At 39.5% G+C, this 24,415-nt stretch overlaps 1 protein-coding gene across 1 annotated transcript in view; it reads right to left on the bottom strand.

Moving 5' to 3' along the window:
- Window positions 1-3,339: 3,339 nt before the first annotated feature.
- Window positions 3,340-24,415, bottom strand: part of LOC139714944 (xylosyltransferase 1-like) — a gene marked incomplete at both ends in the record, with an annotated part of 43,457 nt that continues 22,381 nt past the window's right edge. The window contains 6 exons of the mRNA XM_071626592.1: window positions 3,340-3,524; window positions 4,973-5,109; window positions 10,219-10,298; window positions 12,893-12,937; window positions 14,679-14,865; window positions 19,576-19,757. Of these exons, the coding sequence (XP_071482693.1) occupies window positions 3,340-3,524; window positions 4,973-5,109; window positions 10,219-10,298; window positions 12,893-12,937; window positions 14,679-14,865; window positions 19,576-19,757 (816 nt within the window). The remainder of the gene's footprint in view (window positions 3,525-4,972; window positions 5,110-10,218; window positions 10,299-12,892; window positions 12,938-14,678; window positions 14,866-19,575; window positions 19,758-24,415) is intronic.

Genomic DNA, 24,415 nt, shown 5'->3' with positions numbered 1-24,415 from the left:
AAGAAGATGGCATGAATCTCTCTCTCGTCACAGAATCAGTAGAAGGAAAGAAGATGGCATGAATCTCTCTCTCGTCACAGAATCAGTAGAAGGAAAGAAGATGGCATGAATCTCTCTCTCGTCACAGAATCAGTAGTTGGAAAGAAGATGGCATGAATCTCTCTCTCGTCACAGAATCAGTAGAAGGAAAGAAGATGGCATGAATCTCTCTCTCGTCACAGAATCAGTAGTTGGAAAGAAGATGGCATGAATCTCTCTCTCGTCACAGAATCAGTAGAAGGAAAGAAGATGGCATGAATCTCTCTCTCGTCACAGAATCAGTAGAAGGAAAGAAGATGGCATGAATCTCTCTCTCGTCACAGAATCAGTAGTTGGAAAGAAGATGGCATGAATCTCTCTCTCGTCACAGAATCAGTAGAAGGAAAGAAGATGGCATGAATCTCTCTCTCGTCACAGAATCAGTAGAAAGAAGATGGCATGAATCTCTCTCTCGTCACAGAATCAGTAGAAGGAAAGAAGATGGCATGAATCTCTCTCTCGTCACAGAATCAGTAGAAGGAAAGAAGATGGCATGAATCTCTCTCTCGTCACAGAATCAGTAGAAGGAAAGAAGATGGCATGAATCTCTCTCTCGTCACAGAATCAGTAGTTGGAAAGAAGATGGCATGAATCTCTCTCTCGTCACAGAATCAGTAGAAGGACAAGAAGATGGCATGAATCTCTCTCTCGTCACAGAATCAGTAGAAGGAAAGAAGATGGCATGAATCTCTCTCTCGTCACAGAATCAGTAGTTGGAAAGAAGATGGCATGAATCTCTCTCTCGTCACAGAATCAGTAGAAGGAAAGAAGATGGCATGAATCTCTCTCTCGTCACAGAATCAGTAGTTGGAAAGAAGATGGCATGAATCTCTCTCTCGTCACAGAATCAGTAGTTGGAAAGAAGATGGCATGAATCTCTCTCTCGTCACAGAATCAGTAGAAGGAAAGAAGATGGCATGAATCTCTCTCTCGTCACAGAATCAGTAGTTGGAAAGAAGATGGCATGAATCTCTCTCTCGTCACAGAATCAGTAGAAGGAAAGAAGATGGCATGAATCTCTCTCTCGTCACAGAATCAGTAGTTGGAAAGAAGATGGCATGAATCTCTCTTTCGTCACAGAATCAGTAGAAGGAAAGAAGATGGCATGAATCTCTCTCTCGTCACAGAATCAGTAGAAGGAAAGAAGATGGCATGAATCTCTCTCTCGTTACAGAATCAGTAGTTGGAAAGAAGATGGCATGAATCTCTCTCTCGTCACAGAATCAGTAGAAGGAAAGAAGATGGCATGAATCTCTCTCTCGTCACAGAATCAGTAGTTGGAAAGAAGATGGCATGAATCTCTCTCTCGTCACAGAATCAGTAGAAGGAAAGAAGATGGCATGAATCTCTCTCTCGTCACAGAATCCGAAGGAGGAGAGAAGATGGCATGAATCTCTCTCTCTCTCCCTCCTCATGGAAACAGTAGAAGGAAAGAAGATGGCATGAATCTCTCTCTCGTCACAGAATCAGTAGAAGGAAAGAAGATGGCATGAATCTCTCTCTCGTCACAGAATCAGTAGAAGGAAAGAAGATGGCATGAATCTCTCTCTCATCACAGAATCAGTAGGAGGAAAGAAGATGGCATGAATCTCTCTCTCGTCACAGAATCAGTAGAAGGAAAGAAGATGGCATGAATCTCTCTCTCGTCACAGAATCAGTAGAAGGAAAGAAGATGGCATGAATCTCTCTCTCGTCACAGAATCAGTAGAAGGAAAGAAGATGGCATGAATCTCTCTCTCGTCACAGAATCAGTAGAAGGAAAGAAAACGGCATGAATCTCTCTCTCATCACAGAATCAGTAGGAGGAAAGAAGATGGCATGAATCTCTCTCTCGTCACAGAATCAGTAGAAGGAAAGAAGATGGCATGAATCTCTCTCTCGTCACAGAATCAGTAGAAGGAAAGAAGATGGCATGAATCTCTCTCTCGTCACAGAATCAGTAGAAGGAAAGAAGATGGCATGAATCTCTCTCTCGTCACAGAATCAGTAGAAGGAAAGAAGATGGCATGAATCTCTCTCTCGTCACAGAATCAGTAGTTGGAAAGAAGATGGCATGAATCTCTCTCTCGTCACAGAATCAGTAGGAGGAAAGAAGATGGCATGAATCTCTCTCTCGTCACAGAATCAGTAGTTGGAAAGAAGATGGCATGAATCTCTCTCTCGTCACAGAATCAGTAGGAGGAAAGAAGATGGCATGAATCTCTCTCTCGTCACAGAATCAGTAGAAGGAAGGAAGATGGCAGTTTTAGAATGACATTCCACTCTTCTGCTTCAGACACCTCTCAGACAGTGGCTAAACTTCTTCAATGTTAAAGTGTTTTACTAAGGATCTTCTTAAATGGAAAGAAAAGTGGTCAGGAGAACCAACATCTCTCAGGATAGGACAAGATAAGAGTAAAGGGAAGAAGATAGGAAATTAAACTATGTACTTAAGCAACATCCGTGGGCACTTGAGGTTTTCAAGAAGATGAAAAAGTTCACACCACTGGCACCCAAGGGTATCAATTATCATCAAGTAAGTGGCTTTTGAAAGAAGTTTATACTTGATGACTTTACATTACTCGCCCACGGGGAAACTATCTCAGTCATGACGTTATCTTTTGCCTTGTTAAACATAACACGAATAACTGACATAACGAAGCCAGGATCGTATCATGGGGGAGAAAATTCCCTACGTCACTCAACATAACCCAATAAAATGGATGACTTTGTCAAGAGCGCTGGACTGTAATACTTAGGAAATGAACATATTCTATTCGATAGAAGAAGAACAAGGATTAAAGGAACAGTTGCATCCCTCCCGGGTAAACAAACCTCTTATGATATGACACTCGGACATTTTATTGCACTAGTGCACTGTAAATGCAGGAATTTTAGCGGTACATTAATTTTCCCTTATTTCACGTTTCTTTTGGCTGGTCCAAATTCTAAAACCCACGACAATAACTTAACAATTTTATCTGCTCATTTTGAACGGATTGGTAATTGTACAGAGCGAATTCAACAACCCAAGAATATTTTTTGGAGCCACTCAGCGTGAAAAATTGATCGCACAAAAATACAGTAACTGGCATTTGTGACTGTAAAATAATTTGACTGATTGATTTGACAAGAAAACTAGCCATGCCTTTCATGGGAGTTTGTGGCCAGTATGACAGAAACACAAGCACACACAATGCACACACACACAAACAAAGGAAAACTATAAACATTGCCATGAATGGGTTTAAACTTTGGGAGTAAGAGGCAGGCAGGCGTCACCTTCTGGACGGATGGGTGAGCCTTCTTGAAGGTGATGATGACGTCGATGAAGCAGCGCACCTCGCCCGCCGGGTTGATGAGACTGGCGTTGAAGTGGATGGAGTGACCCTCGGCGCTGGCGCTGTTGCCGTCCGAGAAGGAACTGAAGCTGAAGCTGTCTGGAGAGCGGCCATCGTAGCTGTCATCTGTCCCAGGATTGAGAGTAACACAAGAGAGAACGACCAGTATCAAAAGTCTGCTCTGTGTGTAATATAATTGCTCCTCTTCCTCGTATCTCTTTCTCACTGACAAGGTTAGCCAAGTGGAATGGACTTCCGCACTTGTGCAAATTGCGTCTGTCATCCACGAAATTCTTACACTACTATGTATGTTTGATACAACATATGCTTAAAGTTTTGCAACATTTTTTTAATGATTCATTGCTACTAATGTTGTTTAGGTGTTTTAAAATCAAAAACCCTGAGACACTTGCTGCTTACCCCAAAGAATGAAGATGAAGATTTTGATGAAGATGATGTTTTGATCTGACAGACAGGGAGACACCTCTTTACAAGCTAATACTCCTAACTTGTTTTTCACATACATGGTAAGAGAAGACTCTAGGCTTTGATACGATGCATAACTTTCCTTGTGTGAAAACTAAACCAAATGAGACATCCCTCAAATTAAAGTTAAAAGATGGTTACACAAACTGTTGATTAGGAAAAACAGAGAAAATGGATCTCACACGTAAACTAATGTGACTGTTCTGGAGCACAGCCATTAGCAGCAATCAGTGCCACATTGTGCCTGACACAACAGATGAAAGCAAATTGCCATGGCAACTACTATAAATGATTTATTGAGTAAATCTGACGTTCAGCAAGCTATACCCCATTATCTCATTGTCAAATGTCCATGTATTTCTCCTCAGTAAAAGCAGTGACATGAGCTTTTCTGGCATCATGAATGTGGAACCAGTATATTCTCCCCTTTACCCTGTTAAGGGTACAATATAATGGCACTTTCAATTGGATAGGTGCCTGTAAATCAAGCACACTTGGAACTCATTTCTCATCCTTAACGTTTCACAGGGGCTAGATGAATATTGCTTTGCATCACTCAGGAATATGGCCCACATCAAAACTTCACTCATATCCATCAAAATTCAAATGATATGAGACAAAATTTGCTCTGAACATCTCTATTTCTTTCTTAATGATATAACAGGAAATATTTGGTTGTCAAGTGGCACTTCCCCCCTTACGGACCAATGATTTATGCCTTCATCAAGTTCCTCCACTGAAAATGAGGCAGTTTGTGTAAAAGAAAGATTCTTCAGCCATCATGTCTGACTTTACTCTGGACAACTCCCCCCAGTTTGTTGTTTTCAACTCTAAAATATCTGGCTGTCGAGCGATGATACCTCCCTCTTTAACCCGTTGAGGACGGACTGATTTTGCTACAACATGCATTTCCCATAGACACCTGCCCGAGCATTCTCAGGACTAGTCCTCAACAGGTTAAGGCAAAAATCCATGTTTGCACAATGTCTGTAGGCCACAACTAGGAAAATTTAAGAACATAAACTCTCCTGCCATTTTTACTGATGGCTTGTGAAAGAAATCATCTCGCTGGTGCATCGACCCCTCACCTGGAAGATTCTCTATCTCATTACACTCCGGAGAAGGAAGCATGTCTTCACTGAGGTTGATGTAGGAAGCTAGGTAGAGTGTCGAGCCACCCGCCGTCTCTGTTGGGATGGGAACGCTCGGCTGCACCTGGCTTTTCCTGAAAAACAAAATGAGACCATAGAACCCTATAAATTATTTTTTCTCAGTCATCTGATAAAGACATAGAGGGTTACTGCTGAACATTGTGGCCACTCAGAGACTGTTCATCTCTGCTGATTTGAGCTGTACATTCATACTGACATGGATGAATGAACAGTCCACCATACATAAGTTTTGAAAAACTAATAAGGTGTCTTTATCCAGCCATCTTTGAACACATACATCACCACACTACCCAATCTATTTAAAATGGCTCCATCTAACACTACAGTCTATTTGAAAGAAAAAGTATAAATCTGTCCAACCACAGATTTTTTGCTCTTTTGGAAAAGTTCTTAATGATCATCTTTAACCACCATTTTTGCTATAGCTGCAATTTGGCACGATGTCAGAGATTCTAGTAGCTGGTAGGACCATGCTACTCAAATTTTTCAATCTGGAAACTTTATTAAGCATTGCCTGTGATTATCTTATCACCTCAATATTGAATAATGAAACACTACAGACACCACAGCGAGGTATAAGGTTATTACCAAAGTATGTCTTGATCAAATCTTTTAGGCAATCTGTTAGGCAATCTGTGTCTTGACATCATCCCCCCAATCTAGTGCAAATTTCTTCACACCTCTTAACCTTCCCGAATCTCCCAAGGTGACATGGCAAGTGTCAAACCAGATGCCAGGTTTGCTACCACCTTGAAAGCCTCGTACCGACCTCGGCATCCCTGATCTGTATCTACACTCTTTCACGGTTTGCTATTGAGGACTGTAAAGAAGTTTATCTCATAGAGATACATTGCAAGTCATGGTGATGGCTGTGCATTGTCAGTCGCAACTATAGCCAACAGAATGCCTCAATGCAAATTTACACATTCAGGCTCTAACTATAGACTGCTCATTGCCATGACGATAGCGTCAGTCGCTATGGCAACAGCTGAATTTAGAGGTAAAGAATGTCAAGTATGTACATTGTATGGATCATTTTCTATTTGCTCCAATGCATATATTGATCAGTGCTGATGATATACAACATTCAAGGGCAGTACCTTCAATCTCAAGGTTCCTCAATTGAGCTGGGAGCAAGAAACGCTTTGGTTCAATTAGTAAATGCACAGCAGGGCAATCTACCTACAGTAAAAACATCACCCTTCTAGTCCTTGTCTCGGTACAAGGGAATCAAATCAGCATTGTCAAAATGAGGAAGTTTCCTATTTGGAGAGCCAAGGAAAAGCAGAATTATGATTAACATGGAAATGACTCGAGTTCCGAAATTACAGTTATCTTTACACAATGAGGGACAATTCACATCCACGCCTTACACAGACAGCCAGCACTAATGTGATGAGTAATGGGTTTTGTCTGCACTCTCATGGGAAATTGCCTGAGTGTTTGAAGTGTACTCTACTCCATCTGTGTGTCATATGCTTGGTGTGCTTTATCAATCCAACTTACACCTCAATTTTGACAAAACTTGGAGAAACATAGAGGTATTACTGTAACTAGCCAGTAGTTTACATGCGCATATTGAATATAACAAAACAGTTGTTTCGTTTTTGTTTTTTTTAAAAGCAAATAGTTTTCATGATACAATGGAAGCCTATACAACCAGTATGGTATCCCTACATTACCAGGTCTTAATGAGTGCCTGTACACTGTTTAAGTAAACTTTTTTGTGGGTATGAAGCAGCTGTAATCTCTTAAACATACAAAACTTTTGCTTAATTTAAAGCTTTGATAAGTCGCTCATTTGGCAGTATCTTCACTCACATTGAACATCACAATGATCAATATCATGACGGCACAACATTTCAAGTTATGCAGACTTATGAACTCGTTCTTGATGACCTCACAATGAACAAAGAACTCGGCCTGACATGCTAACTGTAGTGTAATGATTACTCTTTTGTTTGCAAATTAGGTGCATTCACATCTACAAGGATATACTGAAGTATTTTGTGCAGTAATTCATGAAGTGAATGCAAATACACCACAAAATGCACCACGCAATACATCGCAAATTCCTGTGGTACAATTCAAACTTTAAATGAAATGCACAAGGGAGACTGAGTGTGAAACGTGACACAAAATACCACTTCATGTACAGTGGTTAATATCTCACACGAACTAACACATTTCTTGTCTTCTCTCCTTTGGATATATGTGCATGGGCAGTGCTTATCTCAGGCCAGAAACACCATGGTATTTTGTGAATGCGAACGGTACCAGGTGAGTTACCACGGTATGCTATTACTGTGGTATGTCCCCAATGAGAATGGTGCTTACAAATTACCATGGTATTTAATACCAACCGAGGTAACGATAATAACTAGAGAAGCACTCCGAGAGTGCAGACCACCTAATTTCCACCAATGATCTCGTTCTTCCATAGAGATCAGTGATTTCCACCCATACGTATGCACGCTGAAAATTGCCCGAAATTCCCAACATAGAAGCCTTTTGTTACATCATCAACCCTCAGCTGCGCGGCGCGCCTCGCAGGAGAGAACGCACTTTAGTGCGCGTATAAAGACCTAAAAAATGCGCAACTTGAACTCCCAAGTTTATTGACCCTCTCTGCCAAAATATTGAATATCCTTCATAAAATCCATAAAAATTTCCAGATCACTACCAAAATTTAAGCATCTATCCCTTGTGTCATTCTCAACCTTTCCTGCAAGTTTCGCTGAAATCTGTTTGCAACTTTTTGAGTTATTCTGCAAACGGACAAACAAACGGTAACGAAAACATAACCTCCTCCCTTGGCGGAGGTAATAATAAGGTCGTGTTTATCCAGGGTAGCCTCTCCAGTGTTGCCACTGCTCTAACAGAGGGCCCTGCCATTATCATTACCCCAGTGTCGCCAAGTACCCATTCATACGCCTGGGTCGAGAGGGATATTGTGGGTTAAAACATCACATAATTAAAATGTGAATGCACCTAATGTTTGTCAACACTACCAGGGAGACCGCAGGCAAAGTCACCAGCATGCAAAAAAGTCAGAATCCACCGACTTCACAGTCTCCACAATGGTCGACTTGAATTAGACTACATTTGCAAAACATATCAGTCCTTGACTCCATGTACCCTTTAAAAGAGACAGAGTCGATGTCACACGCGTCGAACGGCAGATGTGCACTTTTTTCAGACACAATCGTCGGCCACACAGGAACGAACAGCTGCGGGGGGAGAGTCATTATCACAGTCACCATCATCATCTTCTTGAGTGGGAATGGTCGGCATATTATTAGCAATCTCGCAGGACAAATAGGAACTTGATACCCAAACGCAAAGAGTAGGTTGCCTTGTTTTTTGCTTTCGTGTTCTTCCCTCAGACTGGGTGCCACGTTGGTGAGCGTTCCTCATGTACACAACAAGGCGCACCTGCTCCTCATTTCTCCAGCTTCTTGAGACCTGTCGAGTCCCAGCATGTTGTCACTTCTCAACGTGTGTCACGCTCAACTATGCAATGTTCCTCAGCATTAACAGGGACTATGAGCCACTAACGAAAACAGGTGACCAATTAAGACACTTGTAAGAGCACAAACTCCCGCCAGTTCATGGAGAACAGGAAAGAAATGACCCATTACATGGTGTGTCTGCAAGCACTTAAGACATCAGCAAATACATTGATGCATGAAAGTGCTTGAAAAAGAGCATATTTATTAAAGTAAAGGGCAGTCACTCCAGCAATGTCGAGTCTACTTGGGAGCGTCTTGCTAACAAGGAGAACATTTGAGACAGAAAATAACATCACTGAGTGGATGCACTGAATCACTATCACAGTTCTTCACCACCGACAACTGAAGGAAGCATTCACATCTGGTTCAAATGTCACAACTGCCTCGGAAGTTTGTCACTGTTCGAGACAAAGCTAGTCTGCATGGATAACTGCAGCATTACAGAATGATTGTACCATCTTCAATCACTGTAGTATTTCAAATACGAGCCCTTTATACCACAGACTACAAATCATACTATCACTGTGTTATGAAATAAGCATAATAAATAAATAAATAACAAATGAGAAGTTTTGTACTGCAAGCAATGAATCAGACCCATTTGTACTTCAAGACTGGCAATATATAAGACTACTCATGTTTAATCACTGATATGTTCTTCACATATATGATATTTCAAATTGGCAATTACTTTTTTGAGATGTTCACTGCCAATCAATCACCTGTCACTACAGGACCCAATCAACCTAATTTTAGTGCCGAACATGAAAAGATACAGATTTGATGATTTTAAAGACTGGCAAAACCAAGGGAATCTTTGGCACTCAAAAATTAAGATAGACATTTACCAATGATATTCTGTCATCAATCTGACTTTTGCCGACCCTAATTTTAACTTGTCAATCAAAAGGGCTGCAGAGGCCTCAGCGTCATATGCTCCACACAAACTAAACATGACAGGAAGAAAAACTGACATATTTCAAGTTGGTGCAGTGGAGAGCACCACATCATCCCTTTCATTGCCTTGCCAGGAAAAATATATTTGGGATTGGTTGTCTCATATGAGCTCTATGACTTGGAAAGAGAAAGTGAAAGGGAACGAGCAACGAGGGCTGAACGAGGCATGCAGGAATTTGGTTCTGCTTTTAAAGGATCACTGTAACTTACACTTTGCTTAATAGGTCATCAAGTCCCAGAAAATAACATTTTCGAAAATCTTTTTATCATAACTCATACTGTTCACTGTTTGCCTTCACAATGTAGAATAAAAATGTCTCCTCCAGTTGAGTCCTTTATTGTTCATATGCAATTGTTTTTGTTGCAGAATTTCAAAAAATTCCTGGGTTGCTAAATTTTACGACCGATTCTCAAAATTGGCCACAAACTTGTGGAAGATTAAAGGGCCTGCTTCTCTCCCAAATTGGCGACTTTTTTGATAAAATTTCTTTTGACTCTGTGCAGATTCCATTGACATATCCAGTATCATCTAATCTTCGACTCATTAAGATAAGCAGCAAAATTCATAGTTGCCAATTTGATGATGACAAGACAGTTCTTCTGCAAATTTTCCCCAATATCACACAAGTTTCTTTTGCTTGTTTTGTTTCTCTGTCATTGAGCATGCGTACACCATGCTTCACACACACTCACTTGTCTTTGGCATGCTTGGTGGTCAGGTAGAAAGCTTTGATCTGACCTCTCGAGAAGCACTGATGACGGCTTTGTGGTACCTGGTAGAAATTGTGGAGAGCAAGAAACAACCAATCAAGAAATAAAAATGGCAACGATTAATTCACGAAAGTGGTCAGGTCTATCACAGCGATGCTATGGCACAAACAGCACTGACAAAATTGAGAGAAGAATTGAGTCCAAATTGCAATGTAGTTCACGATTTGGTGTCACATTCAAAATTATACTTGTATATTCAGCACAAAAAAACAAACAAACCAAGAAGAATAACACGCAAAACCTACATGTTTCTTTTTTATTTGTGAACAAGCATGTAAAGCTTGAGTAGAGCTCTATATCTATAAAAGGAATGTGAAGTATCACATGTTCATACATTTCATGTTTAATGAAGACTTTATATCAGCAATACAATTTAATTGCTACCTCATGCAAATGACAGAATTTACTATCAATTAAGCACCAGGTTCTTCATTTCAATTGTTATGTCCCCCTCTCTTGCCATCTTTAGGCAAGGAACCCTTACAAGAAAGAGACTGCTGTTTATACAAACACCTGTCTACATGTACATCGAACACAATTAAAACATAAACTGGTGTTAGCTATTGATCTGTAACGTATGCAAACAGTAACCTGGCCAGAGTAAACATTTATTTTTCAGCTCGAGCAGATGGAACGGCAGGAGTTAATCTTTGGAGCACTTTCTCGTATTGGTGGTAAGATATGCAATCATATACCTCATATTGATGTAAGATATGCAATCATATATCTCGTATTGATGAAAGATATGCAATCATATATCGTATCTCAAACAGCACTTTCTAAAGGGGTCATTCCCGATTTGCTCATGGTCAACAGAGGCTGGAGAGTCCACACTCGAATGGAAAGCATGCTGGCCTCTAAAGCCAATTTCAACAATTTGATATTAGATGCTCACCGACTTGTACTTTATTGAGGTTCAGCAGTCATATGTATTCTACAAAATGTGACATCTTTTGCGAGGCAAACACAATATCATCTCTCAGTATTGAACACCTACTACTTCAAGGCCTATCATGTACACAAGATATACTGGTGTAAGGATATAATTTACGGCAGCAGGCTGGTGATAGTGCACACTAGCAAAGTGTAAAAGGCCAGCACCACCATGTGTCAGGGTCCCAACTGCCATCAAGTTCTGCTGCAGTTCAACGATAAGCTGTCTGATTCTTTTGTAAAGTGCACTTCTCTTTCTACCGGGGCTTTGATGACTAATGAACATATCAAATATTTTTCGCAACCAATGACAACTTTTCCTTATGTCTGCCTCAAAATCACGGTGTTCTGACCAAGTTCTTGAGGAAACTTCTTTTAATACTTACTATAACAATGGATTCTCAAACATGTTAACAGTATTTTAATAGGCATTGCTCCTAGGAATAAAACTAAATGACAGGCAGGGGAGAGTGTCTGTCCTATGATGCCATGACTTTCAGAACAAGTTGTTTCACCTGACACTGTTCATTCTTTCTCGTAGTGATGTACAAAAGATTGCTACCAAGTTTTCGCATACCAGCCTGATTTGAACAACTAACAAATGCAAATAATGCCTGGCTATATTATATGTTACTAAGTGTCATAATCTGTATCAAACTGCCTTCAAACAATCCTGCCTTGAAAGATTCATGTTTCTTTTGCTTGCATCATTTAACTTGCTTTTTTTCCCCCTTGCAAGCTTATAGCCTCATTCGACTGTTAGAGACATGTGAGAAAATTTTGTTTGCAATCATAAATTTGCTAAGATTTTGTTTCTGAATTAAATCTCTACTTAGAAAACAGTGTAGAGTTGCTTTCATTTCAAAAAGCTACACGTCATTCACACAAAAAATCTTTACAGCACAGAAAACTACCAAGTGTACAGACGATTGTCTATTTTTCAGTTTTTAAATTTCCCCCTTGTATACAGCATTTCATTGAAAGGCACTTGTACACTAATACAGTACACTGTATCCCATCCAAGGAACATATACACAAAAGAGTAAGCTCAAAAATACAGATTATTTGGATAATATTATATGTAATTATTTACATCAATGCTACGTAATTTGTCAATCATAAGCAATAAAAACAACTCGTAAGAATTTCATCAATTTGTATATAGGTGTTGTTTCTCTCAGGATTATTCACTCGTTTTTACTTTGTCCATTAAGAAGAAAAAATCACAGTAAAAACAAAACAAAAACAAAAATCTTTCCATTACTTGACGACGGAGTATGATAGGAAGTTTGATAAACAGTGAGAAAGAGAGAGATAGACAAATAGAAATAGAAAGAGAGATGGGGAAGGAGAAGAGATTGATAGATATGTATATATATATAGAAGAGATAGATAGGTAGAGAGAGAGAGAGAGAGAAGAGAAGAGGGAGAGAGGATAGATAGATAGATAGATAGATAGACAGATATATAGGTAGAGAGAGAAGAGAGGGGAGAGAAGAGAGATAGATAGAAAGAAAGATAGATAGATAGATAGATAGATAGATAGGTACAGAGAGAGAGAGAGAGAGAGAGAAGAGATATAGATAGACAGACAGAAAGAGAAGATATAAATAGGTAGATAGAAAGAGAGAGAGAAGAGAGAGAGAGAAGTCTTGTTACTTACATAGGAAGTTCTGAGCACTCTCCTTTCTCCAGTATTTGTCTCCTCCTGCAGGGCGCAGGTGATGAAAAAAAAGGGAAAGTGATTTGGATATCATTAGCAACCCTGTGCACATATGATGACAAGAACCACTACAGAATCAGAAGCAGTCTACTGGAGTCTCATGCAAATGCAAAGAATTTGTAGAAAGGATGAACACTCTTTTCACAATCCCTCATAATGAGCGTTGATATTACCAGTATGTACATATCTCAGCAAGAAGTCATCTCTAGTAACAATCTAAACCAGTCAAGAGTTCTGAACACAATTTAAAGGCATTATTTAATATTTGCAGATGAACAAACACCCAGCTTGAGTGCTTCAAAATAGTTCTAAAATGTAAGTTACAGATAGAGATGACCAATGTAAAAATGTTAATCAGTATAATCAATGTTAAGCATTGATAAATATACAAAAATGTGAACAATAGTTATAATCAAATTGTTCCTAGAATTAAATGTCTACAGCTATGGTTTACTGAGAAAAATAGTGATATCTCGCTATGTTTTAGGCTTTACAGCCAAATTTTTATATGGTAGGATGTTTTGTGATACAAATAACCTACACATACACATCAAATGTGATTACTCAAACACTTTTTTAAATCACTGCTCCCAAAGATAAACAGTACCTTTAAAGTATTGTCCACACTGTTTATAAGCCAAAAGGACACAGGATAAGTATCGTTTGTTTTACGATAATCCAACAAAGTCTAATCTTTAGTCAGTTGATACGGGAAGACTAATTTTGACCTAGAACATTCTGCAGAGTCACTCTTACAGAGATGTTTATGGGTGTACAGCAGTAGCATATCAGCAAGACTTTCCAAATACAAATGCATTTCACATGCAGCTTAACTTCAGTTTACACTCCTGGCTTAAAAGCAGCGGGGAATGACCAAATGCTTTGTTGTATTATCCATTAAACTTTTCGGGATACTAAAGGCCAACTACTTGTTGGAATGAAATTTCAGGACAAATCCCTCGTGGCTAAATTATCTTCTTTCTTTCTCTTTCCTCTTTGAGAAAAATGGCAAGAGTTACAAATGGGAAAGGTTTTAAGTTGCTGAATAGACTGTGCTCCTGCTATGGCTTATTGAGACAGGTTGAGACCCTGTCCCTTGTACTACCAGTAGCAGCATTGCAAAGTGCCTTGATTGCAGTGCAGTGTGAACAACAGCCAAATAAAACTGATCTTCTATCACACCATTCACTGAGCACATGGCCACAACTAGACCATATGCAGCTCCACTTCGGCAAGACTTCAATCACATTTCAGGGATACCCTTTGGCCGTGATGTTGGCGACAAGCTCACAGATTTCTAACATTTTTTCCTCGTGCACATCATCATGCAAAAAGCCTCAAAATCTGAAGCAGAATTCAAATCCCACTCACACGTGAATGTGAATGAAAGGGATAGTCCTCCCTACTCCACTATTACATCAGCACCAGGGCAGCGTAGCAGTAACCTTAACTTGTTGAGGATGGACTGATTTTACTATAACACGCATTTCCCATAGACACGTGCCTGAGTATTTTCGGGACTCGTCTTCAACAGGTTAAAACATCCCAAAGTCATCCTCCTCCTCCCCCCCCCCCCCCCCCCCCCCCAAAAAAAAAAGACACTTGTCAATGATGCCGGGGGAGTGCTGGACATCACCTACCACGACAAAGTCAATCCCCTCCCCACCCTTCACACCCAAAAGAGACCCCTCAATGACGTCGGGAGGGAGTGCTGGGCATCACCTACCACGAGGAAGTCGATCCAGTATCTGGTGTCCTTGAAGAGCTGGTTCTTGGTGTGGTAGATGGGGGTGCAGCAGGGGTCTAGGGGTAAGAGCATGGGCAGGGCCCGCAGCTTGAGTACCTCCAGCACCTGCACCTCATCCTCCCAGTTGTCCCCGTATTCCGTCTTCAGTCCGAGCTTGACCAGTTGCCTGCAGGTTGGGGGTGGAATGCCGAAAAAAATCAAAACATCAAATGATTTGCATGGTGATGGAGTAATATGACATTCCCATACTTTTAATTTTTCTATACACTTGCATATTAGCAAGCAAAGGTTCCTGCTTTCATACAAGTACATTGATATATATAATACAAAATAAACCTGACTACAGAATTACTGACATACTGCATTTATCTGAAAAAAAACCTACAAGGAAATCTTGGGAATGCTGCATTTATAAATCACAAAAACACTTGAAAAGAATTCTAGGGGGTATGATAATTTTCAACATGTCTAACAATAGTGTAACATTTGTGGAAATCATTAGCACTGTGTCTCCCCCTTTTTCTACAAAAAAAGAAGAAATTATGTAATGTCTGATAACTTGTTGATCTTTGCAAGAAGTGCATTTCAGAAAACATACTGGCATTGTTTGAATGACTTTATATCATCTTCAGCTCTTTCTATACAACCAAAAAACACAAAACTTGTTGTTTCATAGTAATTAGAATATTTGAGAAATCTACAAAACTATGAAAAAATGCAAATTTTGGTAAACAGAGGAGAAAATGTAAGCTTCACCCATATCAAAGATCCTTTTCACTTCACTGTAAAAAGAAAACATGACGATTAAACTGGCAATTTACTTTTGCAACCGTAAATTCTGCTGGTTAGTTTTGTGCTTTACTAATTAAAATTATACTTAGATCCTTTTCTGCATTTAAGCAGCCTCTTATAAGATAGTCATCTGGTAGATGCAAGTATATTCTGCAACAGGGGAACCCCAGTCAAACTAACATGGATACAAAACTAACATGGATACAAGATTTCACTGGTACACGAGGATTTTACTGGTTAATGCTGTCATTATTTTCTTCATTCACTTTGTCCATTCTAACGAGAGAATTGTCACCATCTCAAGTATCTGCTTGTGACGAGGTTTGTCTACATAGCTTTTTGCAGAAATTCCACTCCGATAGATATTCACAGAAAGTTGACGACAAGCAGTGTGTCGTCGAAAGAATGTCACAAAAATGCAACTTGCGAATTGGAATATTTGCCTTTACAGACGCTGTTGGGTTGCCCTTGGATCAACCTCATTCTCAGTTTTAAAGCAAGAATTTGCAATCCTGATGCTCTCTAGCTTATTTTTTGCATTCCTGATGCTCTCCAGCTTTTAAAAGCTGCAGTCGTTTGCAGATTTCATCCTTACAAGCTTTGAAAAGGATCACCGTACTGGAATTTTTGTCCCTTCTCTACATGCATAATGTCGATGATAGGAACTCCACGTGCGTCATAAATAACATGTCTAGACAATCTTCCGGTTAACACGGCATCAATCCACAAAATGCCATGATGGCTCTATGCTCTCTCTTTCTCTCAGGGATTTTATTCTCCATGTTTCACAAGATGTTCCACTTCTGGGATTTGAGCCTCATAGCAGGGGAAGTTTCACATGGTGTAATGTCTTATGAATATGAGTACTATGTTCAAGGAGTGTGTGGGGGGGGGGGGGGGGGAGATGGGGCAGCCCCGCCTTTTGTGCTCAACCAAACAGAGAACTTTTACTCCCCTTAATGTGTAACTTTGAAAACTTTCAGTAAAAAGTTCCATGGAATGGAAGTATTAGAAGACTATGGGTTGTTTCCTTGTTTTCACTTACAATCTGAATATAATTGCTTTCAATTACAATGTGAACAGTGTATAGAAAACAACATCAAAAATGTTTACACCCTTCCATCAATGCTACTGCAAATTCATAGTCAAAGCAAAGTAAAGCGAGGGAAACTTAAATTCCATTTCCACTGGTCTAATAATTCTTGAATGAATAAGAGAATGCACCAGAATAAAAAAGGTTTGCATATCCACAGCACAAAATTGGTGTTATCTCACTGGGGACGACCTGATTTTGCTATAACATGCATAACCAATAGACACCTACCCAGGTACAATGCACGCTGATACTAGTCTTCAACAGGTTAATAATTGATAAATACACTCCCTCTGATCGTGTGAAATGGTGCTCCTACCATCATACCCTTTAGCGTGGTCAGGTCAGTAGTGTTGTATGGTAAATATCTCTTCACCATGAAAGAAAGAACTAACTAACTGACTGACTAACTAACTGACTAACTAACTAACTAACCAACTAACTGACTGACTAACTGACTAACTAACCGACTAACTACACTGTAACTAACTAACTACATTATAACAAACTGACTGACTAAATTAACTGACTGACTGACTAACTAATTAACTAACTACATTATAACTAACTGACTGACTAAACTAATTAACTAATTAATTAAATAAATAAACAAATAAAGCAAGAGATTGACAGGATACTCTTGCTTGGGAGCTCTTCTTTCATGCTGGCACTTAGAGGATAGAGATGATATACCTTATAAGTCCTCAACAATCTCTTCGGGAGTGCAATGGCTTTTTGTTGTTGTTGTTGTTGTATTCTTTCAACAGGAGGTTCTGGTTTCCCTCTGGGCAAAGCAGCCACATTTCCATAATTTCTTTACACCTGAAGACAGTTGACTGATGCCTTAGTTTCACAATTTTCATTTCTTTCAATTTGAATTCTATCTTACAGAATCACAAATGGGTGGTCTTCTCTAACTGTGCTACTATTATCTCCAGAAGTCCACCAAAGAGCTTTGGTATTCCCTCAACTTCCCCAACATGAACATTTGTGGACATTAACTTTTGAAAAGGCACTATTATGATATTAACTTCCATTGTTTCTTGTACCAGAAGACAAGCAATTCTCTTTGTTTTATAGTCTAATGTGTCTAAAAAGTCAAATATCTTGAAAGACCTTTGCTATCCAATGTTCTGTTAAAACATTATAAACTCACAGGGTCCATTTGTAGGTTATGCGTCACATAAAATCTCAAGATTTGGAAGTAATCATAATTTGGAAGCAACCTTTACACATAACAGTGTACAAATGACAATGCATTTCATGGAAAAAAAAACCCTTGTCTTCAGAAGTTATCCCCCATCCCCTCCCCCCCCCCCTCCAAAAAAAAAAAGGAAAAAAGAAAAAAAGAAAATTATACAAAATTGCAAGATGACTTCATGACCCCACTCAAAAAGAAGAAAGGAAAAAGACTGAAACTCTTATCTAATCTTATCCAACTAACAGCTCTGAAAATCTCAGAAAAACCATCAAAAGCTGAGTTGCCCAATGATGAGAGCAATACTTTTGTTTGTAGAGTGATATTTTGTACCAAACAGAATCACAGGAAACATTGCTCTGCCCATTATGGCAACTGCATGTGGGTACCACTACTGCTTTCATATGGTGGCTAATATTACTGAAATGTTCAACCAAATGCATTGATAGATGATGTGCATTCAACACTGCAGTTCTGAAGTGTGTCAGAAAAGGAGGAAGCAGAAAAGATGAGTGAATCACCTTAAACTGGGTGATTTTGGTAATCAGTGGCAACAAACTGCATTGCTGCTTGGTGTAAACATAATGACGTACAGATTTCAATTTCATCAATCCCTTCTAACGCCCTCTATAGGCAAGTCCAGGACAGTTGAATGTAAACCACATGCCTCGCACTGATTGAAACTGACACTAATTTAAACACAGACATCAAATGGGCAAACTAATAAAATTCAAAGACAGTAATTTTTCTGACTCCATATTTTTCCTCCTGCCATTAACCTGTTATTTGTCCAGGCACTAAGTGAACTTTCTAAGCATTTTCATCAGCAATCAGTAATCTAGCCAACCTTGACCTAATTGTAAAGTTAGCAAGCCCACTCAGGTGCAGAGATGTGCCTTAATCTAACAGGAAGGCCATGGTGACACAATAGGGATTAGAGGGATTATGTAATCTCTATTCATTGACAACTGGTCTCCAGACATCCGTGCCAAATGGTGAAGAAGGCATTCCAGTGTGTGTGCCAGTTGGCGAACAAATCAGCGTAGATTAATTGTAATCTGTGTGAAATATTTGGCTAATGGGAAATTTGCACCACCATATACAACTGCAACTGTTAACTATGCCAGATGGACAAGATGCTTTGCGGTCCACTTGAAACTTTACACCTGCAAACTTTTGAAAGTTTTGAAAATTTGAATTGGTTCAAGGTAAAATTGAAACTGAATTATACTATTATTGCTCTGTGGCAGCGCTCTTTTGTTTTGTGAAACTTCTCTTTTTTTTTTCATATCTAAAGGGGAATTAACCCCATTTGGAATTCAGTAAATGCTGACCATCAGAAATACCCACCACAAAAGTTTGAGGAAAATCAGAAAATCTGTTGAAAAGTTATGAATTTCAAAAATTTTGTGTGAAATCTATGTCCATCATCACTGGATGAGAAGACTATGATTTCTGATATCATAGCAGGACAGCAATAGAAAGAAAATACAAAGAGAACTTAACATATTTTTATCTATCTATCTATCTATCTATCTATCTATCTATCTATCTATCTATCTATCACAATGAAAAAGAGCACTGAAGCTCCTTTAGAAGGCTTGGTGACTGATATCATTCTTTAATAGTATATATATATATATATATATATATATATATATATATATATATATATATCAGGAGCAAGTTGAAGGAATGTGTACTTTTCATACAAACTGAAATTTTGTATGATGATAAAATTGAGGGGTGGTGGGGAAGGGGGTGGGGAGTTAAAGTGAAAGTTAGATCCATACCTGAGCATCTCCTCAGTGATGTAGTTCTTCTTGAGGAAGTCGTAGTACTGACCCGAGGCCTGGTTGAGAGCAAAGAGTCGCACCGGGTTCTCCGGGTTGCTGTCAAACTTGCGGGCAAAGAAGAGCTGGTTGGCGATGTTGGCTATCACTTCCGTGTCCTTGGGCTCAAAGATGCCGGGTCCCTGGAGGGAAACAATCAATACTGCTTTATATACCTCATATATAGATTCCTCTCATCTGATTGGTTAAAAGTGGAGTCATGAAAATAGCTGTGCCCCATTTTTGATCAAAATGACGTCATGATTTACTGTGCCCGGGGCATAGAATCAACAGTGCCCTGTAAACAGGTTTGGAGACAGTCGCAACCCCGTACACATAGATCACTCATATGTACGCACCAATGATACGACCACCGCGCTGTCGATCAGCGTTGATTACGAGTGCTGTAAAAGAGACTAGAATCTATATTTTCGGTATCTATATTTCGGAATCTATATTTCCGGTATATAAAACAAATAATGACATCTTGATATTTGGGGCACAGTTAAAATTATGTAGGCCCTTGGTGATGTGAAAACCATAACTATGCCCTCAGCTTCGCTTCGGGCATAGTTATGGTTTTCACTTCACCTTGGGCCCATAATTTTAACTGTGCCCCTCATAGCAGTCATTATTTGTATAATGAGCGCTTGGTAATCATGCGATGAGTTTTCGCTCCCCGCGGTCACACTGGTCCCCCGTGTCCCAGGGACAGTCACCAAAGATTTTTTATTTTTTACAACTGACCATCCACACTGCTATCTCGAGTGTCCCCCGAGGTGCGGGGACAATTGGTGGGGCTTGGGGCTAGCCCTGCCACTTGAAACCAGGCATAGCACACATGCACATTTCATGAATACAGCTGGGCACTCTCAATTATGGCCCAAAGTCACTCTCCCCTCCAAATTTTCGCAGGGACGGGGGCACAAGTCCCAGTGAGCATCCACACTATGGCTTGGGAGGGGACAGTCCTGCAGCATGGGACTTTCCTGTGATGTGGAGACTAATGTGAATATGAGGAATGTCACAGCCATTTTCTTTTCTGTAAGGAACACTTTCCTCAGAGTCATTTCTTTATACAGCATCACACGTTCCTTGATGAAGTACATCATCTTGTAATAGGAGTTGGCTCAAAGATTTAAAAAACAAAAACAAAAACCTTATCTAGTCATCTCTCTATCTATCTATCTATCTATCTATCTATCTATCTATCTATCTATCTATCTATCTATCTGTATGTATGCATAAAACAATATATATTTGTATGTGTTCAAATGGTTGAGGATTATCCTTCAGAGTATTTACGATTTACACGTACAGAGTGTAATCCTACTGTTTTTTTTACAACACTCTCTATACAAAATTGACTTTTCTGTGTGAATAGTGTGATAATTCAAGCTTTCAGGGATCTCCCTAGATTCAGCTCGATTTTATAAAGAGCAACAAAGTGTGTGAGTGTGTGTGTACAGCTTCAGAGTACATAGATAATTCCACAGATACTGGAAAAATGCAGAAGATTTATTCCTTCTGCACCTGAGGTGTGTGTGCAGGATTATATGGCAAACGAAACTGGAGATGTAGAAATGAGATGCAGAGGCCACTGATGAGGGAAGACATGAAAACTTTGAAGAAGAATGAGGCTGAGAATCACCCGAGCCAGCTTACATGATATGAGTGGTGAATAATGAGGAAATATGGGAGAAAGTGTGCCCCAATGCACAAAAACAAACACACATAAACACACACACACACACACACCAACACACACACACTCTTGAGCAAGATGAAGATAAACAGTAGAAGTGTGCAAACTCCCATCAGATAGCAAATGACTCAGAGTCTCAAAAAACAACATAGAAAACAACAGAGAAAATTTGACAGCATCAGATATTGTTCACTCTATTGTCTATGCACAGGGCACACATCATATGCCCAACTGTTCAACTTATAAAGCTATTAATGCTTCAAAGGCAAAGACAGGTATTACAATAAGGGAGAAATGATCTCAGGGCAAAAGTTGTTTGAGTTAAATTGGGGAACTAAAAGTGCCAAATCTTCCTACATCCCGATAGAATCAGAATCAAAAGACGACAAAATATGGTTGCCAACATTACCATACATTATCTTTGTGATGACACAGAGCAATCTTTTTCTGTCTTGCTGTACATAGGTCCATGTCATCAATAAGTTTTGAGCAAAGTCAAGTAAGATTCTATTTTTCTCCCCATTCAAATTTGAATTTGTTTGATTTGGAAAGAAAAACGCACAATTAATGATATCACATGTGCAAACTGAGCACAACGCCAGCAACATGACGGTAAGGGGGGGGGGGGGGGTGGTTTTGTGGAGATGCTGATTAGACAACTAAGAAAACCAGCTAATTAGCATTAAACTGGTCAGAACCATCTTACATGAATGCACTGTTTTTTCAATGGTCTGTTTTGCAATTTCACTGCTATCATTCATAATTACCTTTCATTTTTGCTGCAATTCTTTTTTATAAAAGTCATTTGAGAGTTAATAAGCAATTCCAATCTGGAATAAATTGCAAACGCAACAAGGATCACTTTCATTATAAATGATAACATTTCTCAGACTGCGTTAGAGTACAGGTAGAACAAAAATTATGACTTCCCTGTTACTGCGACTCTTCATTTTGCCATGATATGTCTGTAACCAAGCGCTGACAAATATTTGTTTCTAATCTGAGAAATAAGTGGCAATTATCTTAATAGACCAAGGTTTATTGAATTAATGTCTTGTCTGTATCCTAAGCACAGAAAAAAAAAACTTGCAAGGAATGTTGGCAACTGCAGCACAGCATGCCTTCAGAATTTTACAGAAACGTTACCGATGTTATTCCTCGTGCTTGTGGTGTTAAAATGCATCGGAGAGAAAAGGTAATCCATTCATTTTGTTCTCTACTGAGACAGCATTTAAAGTGAGTTGTGAGAAACATACACTGATGTGATTAATGTTCAGTGGAAAGTGCTGTCTAGTCTCGTGTGAATTTCACATCATGTCGCAGCAAAACTGCAACACTTCGTACGGGAATGAGCCCTCCATACTTTGAATGCCTATTCCATAGTCAATCATGTATTTGCACATTGGGAGATATTTTACAGTTCTCCTGTATATTTAATAAGATTACAGTCAAAGAATTTGATTACAACAATAAAAAACAAAGACAACAACCAAACAACGACAATGTCTGATTCCACATCAACAGTTGCACGGATGAAAACACTTCTTGCCATGTACCAATGTGTCAAACTTGTTTAAAATGAAGTTTCTCTTGGGAAATAAAGATAGTACGAAATTGAGGGTAAATTCAATTTGAAAAATCTCATTTATGTGAAGGCACTGAATATCCTGATAACTCCCACTATGCATTATAAAGTGTGGGCATGAAAACTGTTCACATCTAGATGCAAACCAGTCTTGCGTCTCCTTTATCCTTCAGAAGAGGTTGTCTTAATACGCACAATACATCAAGCCAAAGCTGCAACCTTTTTTGGTTGGAAGACAGCCAAAGACTGTCCTTTATGCCTTCAATCCCAAGTTCCCTCGGTCGCAGAAATTAAAGTAGAGTGGGTGGCTGACTTTTACTGACATGCGTTTAAAATGCAGAGGACAATCTGAATTCCATGCAAAACAGGATCGAATTGTATGCCACTGTGGGCTTTCCTCATATCTCTTACGAGTTAGCCTCCCACCTTTTTGTCTCGAGATGATACTTGGTATTGTCATCATCTCCGTTACAGACACAAAATCTTGGTACTTGTATCATCTTCTGGGTATCGCAAATTACGTCAAGTCCGAATCCAGACTCATTAGCTTGTGGGTCATGACAATGAGGAGTGAAGAACCTTCTAGAATTTCATTTCTTCATCTCGGTTTTTTTCTGAAAGCTTGTGCAGCTCATGAATCGTGCTTCGGCGCTTGGGGTCCATTAACCTATCCTGTTTTATTCTGATTTGTACTTTACTTTGGCCAGAAACTTTTTTGTGCTTGCAATGATCCTGTCTGCATTATATGATCATACATCAGCCGTGGGTTCATGATGAATATTGCAATACAAACGTGGGATGAAAATGAAGTGAATGTGTAGCTACTCATGTCAAAATATGTGTCATCAGCCTCACATTGTAATTCTTGAAACATCCATTATTAACCAAGTCTCAAGGAAATGTTTGAAAAGTTTCTTCAACCATACTCTCCTAACTTATAAAGTTTGAGATTTTCAAAGGACAACATTTACTTCTTCACCCATACTGTCCCCCTAGTCCATCCCTACCCCTCTCCTCCTCCCCCTTCTCTTGTTTGCCCATCTGTTGATCTCTCTTTTCTGCTTCCCTGTGCATGTCTCTCCTGGTATGTCATGCTCGGGTGAAGACCACGGACGGACAGGAAGCCCGAGGGTGGGGTGAGTCATGCCGTGGAGTCCCCCAGAGGGAAACTAGGTTCCCTCAAACCACTTCAACAGCTCCTTCCGGAGGGAAAGAGCGTTCCACTCTCAGGATAGAAAATAAATATAAGGACTGCAGTTTACCTACAAAACATAAGTGCCTATATAATCATGGGTGACATTTGATGATTTGCACAAAACTTTGGAGGTTTGCTGAGTGGAGAAGGGGGGGGGGGGAGGGGGGAGAGGGAGAATACAAATAGAGCGAATAAGAGAGAGGGAGAATTCATAGTTATTAAAGGGTGACTATTCTGTCAACATTTGTATATTTGTGAGAGTGTTACTTTCTGCATTATTTTCCAGACATGCCTTCAAATTTAAGCTATTTGTGGA

Source organism: Diadema antillarum, unplaced genomic scaffold, assembly GCF_040938485.1.
Source record: "Diadema antillarum isolate AM-2024a unplaced genomic scaffold, OU_Dant_1.0 seq00002553_RagTag, whole genome shotgun sequence".
Taxonomy (NCBI): Eukaryota; Metazoa; Echinodermata; class Echinoidea; order Diadematoida; family Diadematidae; genus Diadema; species Diadema antillarum.
The sequence above is the reverse complement of the archived record's forward strand: the minus strand, read 5'-3'. Positions and strand labels throughout refer to the sequence as shown.